This window comes from Pleurodeles waltl, chromosome 6 (genome assembly GCF_031143425.1).
Source record: "Pleurodeles waltl isolate 20211129_DDA chromosome 6, aPleWal1.hap1.20221129, whole genome shotgun sequence".
NCBI classification, from domain to species: Eukaryota; Metazoa; Chordata; class Amphibia; order Caudata; family Salamandridae; genus Pleurodeles; species Pleurodeles waltl.
Window position 1 is genome coordinate 487,501,089 of NC_090445.1, and position 16,699 is coordinate 487,517,787.

The following is a 16,699-nucleotide window of genomic DNA, read 5'->3' on the forward strand; positions in this document are numbered from 1 at the left end:
CCTGCACACGCCAGACACTGACAGACCTACCCATAAGCTGCATGTTTATTCCTACATTTATGAAACCTCAGTCTATCTTAAGGGAGATCTTGGGAATCATGGAGAGCCCTGTTAGACTACAGAGTGCTATCAAAATTCGGGCAGTGAAATGCACGATGGGGCTGTGCCTGGCAGCCCCTTCACTGCCCATGCCAAGTGCATGGGCAGTGCAAGGGCCCCCAGGGGCACCCCCAGTCCCCCTTACCGCCAGCCTTTCCGCCATAGACAGGCTGGCGGTTGGAGACTCATAATCCCCAGGGCAGCGGCCCTGCGGATTATGACTGCCTGGCAGAAGCCTGGTGGTCAGTTGGAGGGGCCGGCGGTATGGCCGTGGCTAATGCGCCATGGTCATAATACACTGCCGGTACACCGCCAGCCTGTTGGCGGTGTTACTGCCGGTGTACCGCCGGGCATAAGGGCTGTAATGAGGCCCTTTGTGCCAATAAGAGACTAGTGTCCAGATATGGTGTGTGCCAAGTGAGTGTAAAATATATATGAATAATGTCGCGAATGAGGTCATTGGAGATGCCATGAGAGATGTTGTGTGTGAGGTATGGCAGTGTTGAGGTTTATGGTTCGTGTACCATATATTCATCAAAGATTTTCAGTACATTTCTCACCTCTGCAATCCGATCCTTTGCAACCCGTAGCTGAAATCCTGTTCCAGCAATTGTGTCCGTTGCTTGTTGAAGGATAGCTTTGCCTTGGCTCATGTTCTCTATCACACCCTCCACATTTCCTTCCACAGCATTAGCCTTATTTCTGTAAAGGCCGAAAAAAGTTTTTAAAAAAGGCATCATAGGCAAGATAAACGTGAATGAGAGGCATGAAAATGAGGAGGATACAGGGTGTACAACAGGTATCCAGACACCAATTCAATAAAGAAAAATACATGCATATGAGTGGCCTCTAAAGAGAATCTAAGAATAAACCATTATTTGTATAGAATCGCTATTCCTAAGGTGCCACCCACAATTAACACAACGTGAGAGGGTTAGCTGGTCAAGGCACCATTTTTCTGATGTGAATAATTTCACTGTTGCAAAATAGAATCATTAAAATATGTTTCTAAGATTTTCTGGGGAAAAGCATTTTTTCTGCCTCCAATCTGCATTTTGTCCGTGTCCTCCCTGGGATTGAGGAGTGTTCCTATCGCACAATAGTCCCAATCCAGCATTGTATTATTTCAGCACAGGTTTGTGGTACGTGACCCTATGTATTGTGTAATGTTTAAAGCGTAATGTGTAATTTGCCCAAAAAGTACTGGATGTATTTCCATCATTCTAAAAAGGATCCATTTAGATTCATGGTACCCACTTGCACGGTATAAAGTAAATCTGTTCAAAGTTTATTCTATAATGGAGGTCAGATAATGTAGTGGTAACTAGAATGGGGTCTTCGGCTTCTGATCCTCCCAATTAACGTTTGCTCCCTTTGGCCAGCCCTAAGAAATGTGCCTGTTCGGGTTTCTCCCAATTTTAATTAATATTCTTGCCTGCAGTTAGGAACCAGTGAAAACTGAATGAAACAAAATGTTAAGGTCTTTCACGACTACATTTATTGTACTCGGAGGCTCTCATCAGTTCCTTCTGCTCCATGTGAAACAGTCTCTTTGTTATTTTAATTGTACATTATGACAATCAGCAGGTAACCCTCTGTGCCAGTGCGTGGTGGCCATCTTCTCCCACAAGACCACTTTAAGCATTAAGGACACAATTACCTTCGAAAACTATTGTTGGCCTTAGATATTTAGTTACGTAACTGAATTCAGATTGCAAGGAGAGACCGTAAATGAGAAAAGATTTGGCCAATACGTCCCTTGTCCTGTCTTTGTGGTGTATTTTGTGACACATCTTTGTAATCACATCACACCACTTAAATGTTTTGTATTCATTGTCAAAGTATTCTCTCACACACAAACCAAGAGAATAGTGGATGCCACCTGCAGGAGCAGTTTACAGATGTATGGTTGTGGAGATCCAGATTATGCAGCATTATTTTCGGTAAATCCTTTCATCATTGGCACCTTATTGCCCAACCAAGCACATCCTTAATCCACAATTTCTCACTCAATGAGGCTACCATTAGATGATCCAGTCACATTTAGGGCCATATTTATGCTTCTTTAGCGCCGCATTTGTGTAATTTTTTTATGCAAAAGTAGTGCAAAGTTTGCGCCGCTTTTGCATCAAAAAGTGGCGCAAATGCCGTGCTAAAAAAGTATAAATATGGGCCTTAATGTTCTCGAAGTGCCAATGTCTCCCCACATTTCGTAATCAATCATCCCATAGGAAATAATGGAGAAATGTCTTTAGTTTATTTGTCTTGTGATGCAATTTGCATTCTTCCCTATCAATTTCTAAAGGTTGATTACTTTCATGTTGAATGATTATCAGCATATGCAAGTCATCCCAAGATGGATCGTTCTTTTGGATCTGGAAGTTTTGAACCTAGACCCAGCTCTGCTGAACCTGAACCTGAAACCTCTGAGCCTCGAATTCGATGGTACAAGTGTTGTACATCAATATGTTGATCACACCTAGGTGTACCTAAAATGTTCTAACTCTGGAGGCCAATCTGACTCTCTGTTCATGTGTAAGAACACTCCATTTCTGGATAACAAAACACAAAAAAGGAACATGAATTCCTACTTATGTCACCCATCAATGGCAACAAATTTGAACATTTTCTTTTCAACATCTTAACAATGGGACATTTGTTATCACTCTATCATCCTAAGATAGCTGGGTCATACTTTAGACGCCACGCTCACTTCTCAAAGGTACCCGGTTTGCTGTGATTTTAACTCACTACAAAGATTGAAATGTTCCTTGTGGTGCAAGTGTACTAAATGAAAGGGCTTAATACAGTGGTGCCCACTTGTCAACGGGGTGGCGGGTATTAAAAAAATAAAATAAAATTTAAAAACCGTACCTTTTATGTTGAGAGTGACGGTCCTTCCTCCTCAGGCTCTTGGAAGCACACATGCTTTCAGACTCCCCACCAATCACGACAATGCTGTCAACAGCATGACAGCAGGATTGTGATTGGTCTGAGCATCCTGCCTCGGACAGGGAGTAGGGCCCTGTGCACTTTCTCCTCCCAGCTGTTCAATACAGCTGAGTGGAGAAATGCAAAGTACGAATGACTGTTTGACAAGCTCATTTGCACACATCCCTCCTCCAGCCCAGCTCAGCCTCGCCCAACCCTAACTGTGCTCCTGAGGAAAAATAAAATGATAATAACGTTCTGTTATTATTTTTTTTAATTTTCCCTTTCCTTCACTGCATAAAGCAGGGGGGTGACGCTCCTCCGTCTTAGTGGAGGAGCCGCTGCTGGCTTAATAAGTAAATACATAAATATTAGTTGACCTAACTGAACACGCTATAATGCATGAGGCCCATGTTCTAAATGAGTGTGAAAAATTCAGAGCATGGAAAATGAATGTAATAGCAACTGAAGTCACTAAAACTGTACACGCACAGATCACTTGACAAATATGTGTTCAGGAATTATGAATATTGTACCTGGCAGTTTCTGCTTCTCTTTGCAGCTGTTTGGCTTTCTCAATGTCCAGCTTGGTTTGTTCAAGCACCATGTTGACGTTGGGCAGCTTGCCAGCGATATCACGGATCTCCTTGATCTTCCGCATCACAGAAGACGAGTCAGTCGGGAGCTGCAGGGAGAGGACATACTCACTGACCTGCTGTATGGTTGCAGGATCAGTCGCTGGATCTGCAAAGAAACACAAAACACGTGATTGACAGTCACAGTTATTATCATGTTTGGAAACATTCTGACTTGTTCATTATACAGACAAGGAGTGTGCCACAATGGAAAAAGAGGTAAATTCAATTGTGTCATGAGAGATGACACTCCAAACTTCCAAAGAAATACAAAGGATAAACGGATAAATAAAACAGTAATGGCAGAACCAGAGCCAGGTATATGAATATATGAGACAGAATCATGGGAAAGAAACATCAAGGCCCTTGTTCACAAACAAGAAATGTAAAGTGTGAGCCGATAATTACATCTCTGCCTGAATGCATTTTTAATTTTTTTTGCAAACATTCCCAGGGCCAGATCCAGGTTCCCAAGGTTACACCTGGGAATGTCATGTGACTTTCTCGAAGGTATCCTAATCCTGCCTATCATTGCATAGAGGATAACTCTGCATTGGAGGTATGGAGACTCCTGTGCAAATGCACATTTTATTCTCCATGGTGAAACATTTTCCCCATGCAGCAGTGGTAAACTCATTGCAAAAAAAAGCAAGAAATCATCTGATGAAGGATAGCAATTCAAGATGCATTAAAGCTATTGTAAGCAATGAGAATATTGTATAAATAAATTAAGAAAGGAACACTTTCCTGGGATTACAGGAAATCAGTACGTGTCTTTATGCATTTAGTGATTACACAAGAAAAAGAAGAGTATTATAATTGAGCACCAACTAAAATAAAATTTCGAGTGAAAACATATTTCAGATTAATAGAATTAATTTAAGTCTGCCTTACACTGCAAATCAGCAGTGCATCGTGGGTATCCACTTGGACAAGTGCCAAACGGACAAGATACTGGCACTCATGAGCAGATGTTGCATCTGCATAGCATGCCTGGGAAAGTTTGGTGTATGACATAAAGATTATGAGGCGTGCAATCTCCCAAGTTCACATTTCTGGAAACATTTTCCCCATACAAAGAGCCCATCCCCTGTATCTTTATCAAGTCTAGGAGTGACCTCTTGGCTGGAGTAAATCACTGACCAGTTACAATGTGGACAGGGAACATACAGGTGTTTGGAAATGTCCACTAACATACATATGTGTATGTGTTCATAAACTTCCAAGGCGAACTAGGCCTTAGAACATGAACTTACGACCTTTTCAGTGGGAACCACTATTGCAGATTTCTACTAGTGGGCCTCCAGCACTGATTGCACCACCCACAGGAGTAGCCCTGTAAACATGGCTCAGACCTCGCACTGCAGTGTTTGTGGGTGCAGTTTTTAAACTGCCAATTCGACCTGGCATGTATACACATTTGCCAGGCCTAAACCTTCCTTTTTCATATATGTAAGGCACCCCTGAGGTAGGCCCTATGGGCAGGGTGCAGTGTATGTTAAAAGTGGGACATGTACTGATGTGTTTTACATGTCCTAAAAGTGAAATACGGCTAAATTTGTTTTTCACAGGTGCAAGGCCGATCTTTCTCATGGGTTAACATGGGGACTGCCTTTAGATGTGCAGTTTACCTTTGAGAGGTGATAGAAATATGGAGTTTGGGTCTCTGAACTCACAATTTAAAAATACATCTTTTAGTGAAGGTGGTTTTTAGATTGTTAGTCTGAAAATGCCACTTTTAGATAGTGGGCATTTTTTTACTTTAACCATTCTGTGACTCTGCCTGTTTGTGGATTCCCTGTCTGGTTCAGAATGACAGTTGGGCTGTTTGTGGGCCTCCTCTAGACAGTGACACAAAGGAAGCTGAGGTGTAGCCTGCATATCCTGATGAGCCTTCTGGGCTAGAGTGGAGGGAGGAGTGGTCACTTACGCCTGAATGGGATGTGCCTGCCCTCACACAATGCAGTCTCCAACCCCCTGGTGTGTCTGGGGCCTGATGTGGGCAAGGCAGGATCCGGTAACCAACAGAGACTTCCTTTGAAGTTTGCCTACTTCAAAAGCAGAAAGGGTTTAAGTAGTGGACCCAAAATCCCATATTTATAGATCATGTCTGAATTCAACAGGAACCGCTGCAAGGAGAAGAACTGAACAGCTGAGAAATGCTGCCCCTGCCAGTGACTGTTCTTTGTTGGGCTATCCCACAGTGTCTGCTTCTGCCTGTGAAAGGGGACAAAGACTGGACTTTGTTGTGCATTCCTGCTTGAGAAGAATCTCCAAGGACATGGATTGAGCTTGCCTCCTGTTTTGAAGTCTCAGGGCCATCAAAGACTTCCTCTGCCAGCACCTGGACTCTCTGCTGAGACTCCTGCCCTGCCAAGTGGTGCCCCATCCAGTCCTTGGGCCCTTGAAAGGTGAAGTTGGCAGAATAAGGACTGAAATCCATGCACAGAACACTATGCGGGGACATTTTTTATGCACCACCTGCAACGCAGTTGAAAAACGACGTGCCACACGCTTTGCGGCTAGAATCAACATTCGACCTGCATTGCTGCTGGGAGATCGATGCATTGCGGCTGAATAAACAATGCAACACACGCTTGCGGCTGCTGATAATGACACAAACCCCATGTAGGGTGGTTTTCTAACACAGTGCGACCTAATTTCTCACGCATCATCGTGGGGGGTAAAAGTCATTGTGAAACTGCGTGGATCCAAGGTGCCCTGTCCAGAAATTGATGCATCGCTATCTTGCGAGGAAGAAAAACAACACATCACCTACCTGACCGGAAAAAGAAACGCCGCACGGCCTCACTTGTGAATAAGGAATTGACGCATCGCTGACTTCTCCGATACACACTCGCCCGTGCAGCTTTATTTTTTACGCAAACCAGGTACTTTGTGTAAAATCAACATTTCCATTGTTTCCTATGGCGTAAGTCCTTATTTTTTTGAAAATTAATATCTTGACTTGTGTATGTTGGATTTTTGTTGCTTTGGTCTTGTTTGATTTAGATAAATATTGCCTATTTTTCTAAACTGGTGTGTTGTCCATTTTGTAGTGTTTTCACTGTATTACTGTGTATGTTGGTACAAATATTTTACACATTGCCTTTGAGATAAGCCTGACTGCTTGTGCCAAGCTACCAAAGGGGAGAGCAGGGATTATCTTGAGTGTGTAACTTCATTGCCTTGACTAGAGTGAGGGTCCCTGCTTGGACAGAGTGCAAACTGACTGCCAACCAGAGACCCCAATTTTAACAGTAGCACCTCTAGAAAACAGTATCAGACCTTTTCAACCACTGTTAGAAATTGGGTCTCTAGATGGCAGAGGTATGCACTCTGTCCAAGCAGGGATCACAATCCTAGTCAGGGTAAATCAGCACACTCCCTAAATTAACCTGTGCCCACTCACTTTTAGCTTGGCACACAGCTGTCAGCCTTCACTTGAGAGGCAAAATGTGAAGTGTTTATGCAACACTTAAATTACAGTACCAGAGGGAAAGCACAGCAAAAAGACTCCACTCATACAAATACGAGTAAATTAAGACCAAAATTACAAAAATCCAATAAGCAGAACTTGAAATCTGAATTTTTAAGTATAAACTGCAATGTAGTGCTTAAAAATCACTAGCACTTAAAGGTTACTTGAGGTCGCGTTAGAGTGGGGTAAATCCAAAGTTCAGGCTGACTGTGATGGAAGGCAAGCCGGCTACAGGACCCATGCAGGGCCCACTGAAAAGTACCTTGGATGGAGAGTTGCATCGATGTCGGCGTCGCAGAGATGAGAAGGCAATGCATCTGTTCCAATCCGTGCAGTCAGGGGATGTATCATCATCGAACTACACAGTGGTTGAAGCGATGTCCTTGAGGGGCGGTTTTGAACTTCTTGTGATGAAGGTGATGCATCATCGTCGAGCCGCACAGCCAGTGATGTGAAGGCAATGCGTTGGAGCTGATGATGTGCCAACCGTGAGCTACACAGTGAGTGATGTGAATGCGCGGGCTGGGTGTGATGTGTCTATCCTGAGCTGAAGAGTGAGTGATGTGAAGTCCTCGACAACAGCAGCAGTAATGCGTCATGGGAGGATACGGCGGTTCCGATTGACACAATGGTGTTGATGCATCAATTTTTGCAGGAAAACAGCTGAAAAGTCCCCTTTCAAGCCCAGGACTGGATTGGCAGCTTTTGACAGGACTCACAGTTGGCAGAGTCCAGCAGCTGAGCATAGTTGTAGGAAGTCTTTGATGGTCCTGAGACTGCAGAATAGAACAGGAGACAAGCCAAGAAGCCCTTTAAGTCACTTAAGTTTCTTTAGAGGATGTAAAGGCCAGTCCTTTTCACTCCCAAGCAAGAAGCAGAAGGTAGCAGGCCAACACAGCAAACCAGTTCAGAAGAGTGGCAGTCCCTCCAGGCAGCACAGCAGTTCTTCTTCCTGTCAGAATGTCCTCAGATCCAGACATGTACTGATTTGTTGGGGCTTGGGGTTCAGAACGTATACCCAGTTGAGACTTTAAAGCGGGGGAGACTTCAAAGAGAGTCTTCTAAAGTGCACAAGGTCCCAGTCCTTCCTTCTCTGGATCCAAACACTACATGGGGTTATGTAGCTCTTTGTGTGGAGGAAGGCACAGCTCCATTCAGGTGTGAATGTGAGCTACTCCCTCCCATCTAGCCCAGGAAGGCCCATCAAAGTGATGATGGGTCATCAGGATATAAATGTTACAATGTCAAAGGCCAGTTGTCACCCACCCCAGACGTGTATTCAGAGACGGCCAGAGGTACAGAATGTTTATAGCAAGAAAATGACAACTTTCTAAAAGTGGCATTTTCAGAATTACAATTTAAAATCCAACTTCGTCATAAGTTGTGATTTTAAATTGTGAGTCCAGAGACACCAAACTCGAAAATGTTATCTTTTCCAATTGGAAATTACACTTAAAGACTGCTTCAATGTGATTCCAAAGTTAAGCGAAGGGAGAGATAGGCCTTTAGTAGTGAAAAATAAATTTGATAGTTTTTACTACCAGGACATGATAAACTCAAAGGTACATGTCCAATGTTTTAAATACACTGCATCCTGCCCTTGGGACTAGCGAGGGCCTACCTTAGCGGTGACTTACATGTAATAAAAAGGAAGGTTTGGGCCTGGCAAGTGGGTGCAGTTGCCTGGTCGAAATTGCAATTTAAAACTGCAAACACAGGCTCTGCAGTGGCAGGCCTGAGATGTTTAAAGGGTTACTTTAGTAGGTGACACAATCAGTGCTGCAAGTCCACCAGTAGCATTTAGTTGAACTTACAAGTAAATGAAATATGACAGTTGTGGAGAAGCCAATGTCCCCATGTCTTGAATAAAGAGCACCAGCACTTTACCAGTGGTTAACCGAATCCTAAAGCTAGCAAACATGAAATTAGAAAAACAGGAGATCAGAAGGCAAAACGTCAGGGGAAACCACACCAAGGATGCCTAATCTAACAAATGCAAAAAAACTTCCTTTTACCAAGATAAAGGGGTTCACCCCCATCGTATAGTAAAATAATGTGATATGCAGGATCCATATTTAGAAATCCCACAGGTTTGGTAATTTTTTCTAAATGTCATATTACCACATCATTCTGAGTTTCACACCTGTGAATGAGCGATAAAGCGGTTACACGTCATGTTTTCCCTCTTCCTCGGTTCAAAGCTCAGAATACTTACATATTTTCCATGACTTGCGCCACTTTTTACCTGCGGAAAACTATGTGTGGAAAAAAGGGGTATAGTATTTACTGAAACACCTAGATTCCTTTCTAAGGTGGAAAGTCTTGTTTGTGCCAGACTTGGGTTTCATATGGGGATTGTAATGAGGCCCTTGGAAAAGTATATTTAAATATGTATTATACAATCACTCGATCTTTGGGTCGCCTGTGTCAGCAACAACTAACTCACGATATCTGTAGATATCTATCACATAAACACTCAAGGGCTCTCATGAGACTCACGCAAAAAGGACAATGAAATACTTCCTACGCTCTACTGCCATCCCTGCATCTACTCACTTCTGTAATTGGGTTCATACCTTACTAAGAAGAAGGGCAGAGGAAACTCAAACAAAAGACTGTGGGCCTCAGTTTGTAAACTGAGGGAAACGTAGGGACAACACCAGAGTACTGTTAGGTAGAGGCTTACAGAGATAGGTGCCAAGCACTGGAGAGAGTTCACTTTTATGTCCTTGTAGGGAAAGAAAACACTTGTTGATCTGCTAATACTGTATGAAACAAGTTGATTTGTTTCCGATAACAAACATTTCTGACTCTACTCCCTGAAATACACACACTCCTCAGACTTTACACATTTTTAATCCATATTCCTATCTCTAAATACAATCTTTACAGGCATCTACACTTTTTAATCCTGCTTCAATATCCACTAAGACTGGTATACACTCCGACTAATATACAAAACCCACACACATGAAGGATGCACATTTTTCACGATGCACTATATACACACATGCCATGTAACTCACACACCTCAGGCACCGATAATCCAAACAAAACATACACCCACTCGATACAGTTATAACACACATTCCTCTCTCCATATTCTTTACTGCACGGACTCTTCAGAGACACATATTCTTGATACACACACTCTTCAGAAACAAGATAAGGTGCTGCATTCACCTCTCTGTATTAAGTCAAAATGAATACCCACTTCAGCATGTGCTACATACAGAATACACATCATTATTAGAATGTGATATAGTAATTAACCAAGCACCAGATGACCATTTTCACACCACCATATAAAACCACACAACAAACATTATGTGTCCACATATCACCACTAAGACTCACAGATTCATAACAATCCAAACACGCAGCCACATTCAAATGCCCGCATTCACCAATAACCATTCATACACACACCATTAACGTCCGCACAACCACCACCTTCAACCAATATAGCGACCATCATTCACCCATACACCCACCATTTACCGATGGTCTAAAGAACCTATAACAAAATATCAACCATCACACGGCCAATCACACATAAATTATTAGTATTCACCAACCATTGTATGACCATACAGCCACCATTATGAACACCACAACCTCCACTTACACAACTACAGAGCCATATTTATATACCCTAATCCACTAAAATACACCAATATGCACACAAGCAATCCATATTTACACCAGCATAAACACAGAGGGCCATCAACATACCAACCATCATGCACTCAAACAGCCAACATTACAAATGTCACATGTACAAACTTACACTGTCAACAACAAAAATCAATTATCATAGAGATGTTCACATATATAATTGCAAACAAACCATTATATCTAAGTAAAACCACCACGGTATGCTGACATCCTTCCATAATACTACCACACATCAATAATCATGCATTCACACCCACTAACATGTGTGATCATACAGCCACAATGAAATGCCCAGACATCCACCACCTTACAAACAACTAGCCATCATTATACACCAACACACAAAAAATCTGAAGTCACTGCAACAACCATTATTCATATTGTCAGTTTAACAACTTAATATTAGTCATATAAACTTAAATTTCCAAACATAATTAATGACTCTCTAAATAATATCTTATTTTAAACGTCCCGAGTACCAAAAGGTTTACTTAAAACAGTGGGGTAAAGGCAGCACTTTAACTTGTAATTTCACCAAATTTTTAGTTTTTAGGCAAACCACTGTCAACAGTTATCAACCGTAACTTTATTTCACTTATGATTTTGTTTTCATATTGGAATGTGTTTGTGTGTGTGTGTGCGTGCACACAGAATATAATATGCTAAGTATTACCACGAGATGCAAAGCCCCGTGCGGGGAACGACTCCCTCTTCCTCTCTCAGCAATGTTAACACGTAGCATATCACTTTCTGTGTATCTGCATACATGATCTATGACATGCTACCTTTTCTACTGTATTAGTTATAAGCACTCAACAGGGCCAGAGTCACATCTTGTCGTTTGCATTCTGTGATCAGTGAAGGGCTAGAAGTAAGATCAATCCCACATCCATAATTTGTAATATCTACAATATGTAATTCCTCAATCCTAAAACGTATTTTTGGTGGGAAATATATTGGACTCCATAGGGAAAATCAACAAAACCTCTAAAGGTCTTTTATCCTACCATCATGCTCTATATGATGGACTTGTCCATTGTATCCTTTGTTCAACTACACAGGTGTAACTGCTTCTGACTGTGAGAACTCTTGAAACGTCAAGACCTTTACAGTTTACAAAGATCACCCTGGGAATTCTTTGACATTCTAACACTCTAAACCTAGTTACGCAAATGGATTTGTGAATGGACCCCTATTCATAAATCTGAATGGCTACCCGGAGTGGTTCAATTCCAAGCTCACAGCACTGTTTAAGAGGCAACATTTAGCAAACATAACCAATGATAATTGGCTGCATATGGATTGATTAGTTGAGTTAATTGGTGCAATTTCATGCAGTTGTCAGTTTCAAGTGGCCTTCAGTAACAACATATCACAGGTGCATATTTTACCATCCCCTATCCAGTATTAATTATGTATGAGATAAGAGGGGAGCCGGAAGATATAGCTCCAAAGTTGGCTCAAAGCTCGTGGGCATATGCTAATATTAAGGCCCTCATTTCAACTGGTCCTATCACGGGACAGAGGCTGTAATCGGATTCCCAGGCCTTTATAGTATTTGACTAAATTAGAGTAATGAACCCTTTATTGTGCCTAAGCGTATTTTTTACTAACCTGTGCCTCAGTCCAGAGAATGAATGCGGGGGATATTACAGCTGAGTAACCATTTTTCACTTGTTACTGGACCCTGCATTCCTATGTCTTTGAAGTAGAAAAGGTTGAACTGCAGATAAGTACTACCATCCACAGTGCGGCAAACAATGACAATGTAATTGATGAGGTACAGTGATTTTCTGTGCATATTGTCTCTTCACTAGTGCACACAAACACACAAATCGTTATTTTGTTTATTACAAAATCCATTTCAGCAGAGGGGGCTCTGCTCTGGTACCCTCACAACAATGGATACCATCTTGCATTCAGGAAGGCCTCAATGCAAAACTATTTCACTGGGCTATTGCTTCCCATCAAGTTAGTTCCATCTGGACAGGTGACCTGAAGCAATAATATTGGCTACTGGTGCCATTGAAAGTCGAATTACATACAATATGACAAAATAATTTGATCTATTGCTATAGCCTGCCCCACTCTTTCCAACATTAACCCTCGCTTTTCAGTGTTAGACGCTACTCACTGTGTGATCATACACTGCACCACATAAGTTATATAAGCCGAAAAAAACAGATACACCCTAACACAAAAGACAAGTGGCTCTTTGCCCCAAACTTTGAATGGGTTTTTGTTGGCCATCAAATTGTCAAGTTAAGCACAGATGGGAACTCTTGGAGAAGCTAAAGATTATGTGGAATTGAAGATTTCAACTACTAGTTGCGACTTATTTGTTTAAACCAAGTTTTCCTCTGTTTCCCTCTGCAGATTTTACCATTAATACCAGTGTATTTTACATGTGTCTGCATCTCCCGCTGCCTCAGTTATATGAAGTGACATTAATAAGCACAAAGCTCTGCGTTAGGAGCACCTCATAGTTACAGCATTTCTATGGCATCAAGGGGTGTAGCTTGGTCAGTAAGATTTGGTGGGTGTGAGCTTCAGATTTTGCAACAATCACACTGGCTTTAATGTTAAAATACGTTATATGAAAAGCAGGGTGCATAAGAGGGGCTTTGGAGGCAGTGGAAAGGGACATGAATGTGGATTGGTAGGGAGTGTAAGTGAGGAAAGTACAAAATATTGTAAAATACCCAACATTTATGAGGAATTTCAAACCAGAGGAAAAGAGTGAGTGTGTGCGTTTTTGTCTCTGTCTATGTAAAACTTCCTGGTGAAATCCGACAGACACCTCACCATACCAGAATCAAAGTACCTGTATTCAACTATTTATCTGAAAATACATTTATTAGGGGTGTGTGACACCCAAATCCCACTCCCGAGAAGCTATGCCCCTGATGGCATCCAGTAAATATCAACAGGGTATAGTAATCATTGGACATCGCACTAGAAATGGGAATACTGTGGTAATACTGCATGCTTCTGACTTGTTTTGATGTGCGAAACCCAGAATAATACTTTTTTGCATGAACAGTGGCAGTAAGACATGCAAGGAAACTCAGCATTGCATTGTGGGTGCAGCCTCCCTTACACTGCAGAATTGGGAATAAAATGGAACTCAGAATGATGTCCTTAGAAATGCCCACTCATGGTCTATGAATCAATGTTACATACATCTGTTGTTAAACAGTGCATCTAAATACGATCTAATTGAACCATGATTCTAATGGTCCAAGTTTGTGGTGAGGCAGAATTAGCTGAGACACCTCCCACAGTAGGAAAAGTCTTGTCACGTCTGAGATTCGCAGAAGCATGTGGTTGCCAATGGGAGGCCCATCCACACTCTTTTTTGTGGACCAGATCTTACTTTTCCTGACCAGACTTTCATCCAGAGCAAGAGCGAGAAACACATAGAAAGAGAAGAGAAGGCTGGAAAAGAGTGATAAAGGAAGAAAGCAGGGATGCAAAAGAACATGCAAGAGTAAGACAAAGTGTTGAGGGTGTCTGGTGGTGATTTAAAGAGCCATGTGGTCGGATCTAGACTATGCAACCTTGGTATTTAGCACTCCGACCTTGTATCGCGCTGGACTGCAGCTTCTGTGCAAAACTTTCAGCGCAGGCACTTATTCCTCTACAAATTAAGCACCGAGTCTCGTCTGCCTTTAAATGTGTCTTCGGAAAAGACAGAAGAGCAAGCAGGGATTAGTCTGTCAGCGTCTTCCTTATGATTAGTAGTCTGCCACGCGCAAGGCACGTGCAGCGGTCCATGCTCTTGAGCTTCAAGCGTGGAATTTTGCTGACGCAGCAAGTTTAGCACTCAGCTCCTCAAAGACTTACTTAAGTAGATATAGAGTCATGCACACCCGCTGAGGGGATCAAAGCTTGTCTGTTGCCAAGGTAACCATCTAAGTCTTTGACTTTAAGAGGGCTGTCTGTCACACTATCGTAAACTAAAATATCACCTGGCATAAACAGCGAGCCCTAAACAGCGTTTACAAAAATATAATCACATTAGGTGTACATTGTTATTATTTCCTACAGTGGGGTGGTATTTTTGTCAACTGTACAGGGAACAATATTTATGTCAGTCGATATTCTGACCATGACATTTCTGCATTACGCTCTTTCAGGGGGGTTTACCTACGGTAAAGGTGATCAACGAGGGGTGGCAAGACCCAAAGGTGGAGTCCACCGCAAGCCCCCCCGCCCCCCCCCCCCACGCCCCCAACATCCTCCCGCTGTGGCTATTTTGGCCGGTGACACAGCTGGAACATTAAAAACTATGAGTAGCATAAAATGTAAACAATGCATATGTACAGTCACAAAATAGGGGAAAAAATGACTCCAAACCACTTTGCTAGAACAGAAAGCAGAACAGCCACAATTAAATAAATTACACGATATTTTTAAAAAATATATTTGCTGTGAAGGACTCTCATTGAAAAGAATAACTGAAACTTCCGGGACCAGAACGAAGCCACCATCACCCAGATCTCTGCTGTACCTGTGAGAAAGTCTCTAACTTGCTGTATGAACAGCCGACTGTGCCTTATGTCCCTTTCCATCTGTGTTCTGGCGACTGTGACGCGCTCCGTTAGCTTCTGGGCGCTGTTCTGAATTCCATTTACAGACTGCTCCGCTGCTCGAATCTGCCAATAGCAATTAATTTTATGAATCATAGGTGTGCATAAATATTCACTTTGTGTGCACAGCAACACTGATTAAATCTGCAATTACATCCGGTAATTATCAACTGGACTTAATAAAATGTAACGAGTTGTCCTTACTGGAATTGAACCTGATAAGGAGAAGGTGGGACAGAGAAGGTGGGACAAACGTGTATACTGATGTCACTTGCTGCCCCCCACACTCTCGGTGGAACCTCCCAGACATGTAGAGTACTGCGGTATTGATAGTAATGGGCGGTAATAAGTTTACCTCGTTTCCCGCAGAGTCAGAGATTTCGGATAATAACTTTCAATTCTTTATTTTATAATGGAAGCATTAAAAGCATCTCTAATATCGTAAAATGTGCAGGTGTAAGAGGCTTTCATGTAACGAAATGAAAAACAAAATAGAAAACAGCCGCCTCTTGACGTTCTGCTGTCCAAGAGAAGACTTTGGGGACAACAGGTGTCTGAGCCACACTTTCACAGATGGAAACCTCTGCTATGGAAGCCATTAGCGCAGACATGTTCGAAGGCAGGGCCTAGGGCAGTTGGATGCCTTAATACTGCACACAGATTGGCACGGGCGTTTCTGTCCTGCAAATGTAAATGGCCCACTCCATCTTTCCAGGCTTAACGGGAAGATAACTGCAAACATAATAAGAAACATAGCTAGCCAGTGGACAGGAAATCCACCACAGTGTGCCCTCACTTACTGATGATATAGTTCACAGTGTTTATCAATACTGCACTCAGAACTAATTGTAGTAACTGCTGAATATTCTCGACTGCACCAAAGCAGATTTGGAGTTATTTCAGACTCCTTTCCCTTTGAGCATCTCCCTATACTTGCTGACACCACGTCTAGGAGATAGGCATGGGAGCCAAGGAGGGAGGGTTTTGGGGCTAAGCGTGGGGGATTTTGCCCCACCCAGAATTTTCAGCTGGGGGATGCAGGGTGACAGAGAATTGAGCGCCAGCCAGCCAGGCGTTATTGTTGTATTTCTTGTTGCATCGTAAAATGAATCTAGACCCTGCCACTCAGAAGTCTCCAAGAGCAAACAGAAAGGTTGTGATCTAATCCGAATGTGCAAACCTATTCTCAGAGAAGCAGAGGCTGTGAACAGCAGAAAATGCTGGAACAGACGTTGCAAATTATCGTGTTCACCAAACAAAATGTAAAATCATTTTGGAATTTA

At 42.4% G+C, this 16,699-nt stretch overlaps 1 protein-coding gene across 1 annotated transcript in view; it reads right to left on the reverse strand.

Moving 5' to 3' along the window:
• The window catches only part of LAMB3 (laminin subunit beta 3), a 179,172-nt gene that overhangs the window by 8,715 nt on the left and 153,758 nt on the right, over window positions 1-16,699 (reverse strand). Inside the window, exons 18-20 of the mRNA XM_069238627.1 lie at window positions 15,338-15,482; window positions 3,567-3,774; window positions 660-801 (exon numbers count right to left, since the gene is read on the reverse strand). Coding sequence (XP_069094728.1) covers window positions 660-801; window positions 3,567-3,774; window positions 15,338-15,482 — 495 coding nt within the window. The remainder of the gene's footprint in view (window positions 1-659; window positions 802-3,566; window positions 3,775-15,337; window positions 15,483-16,699) is intronic.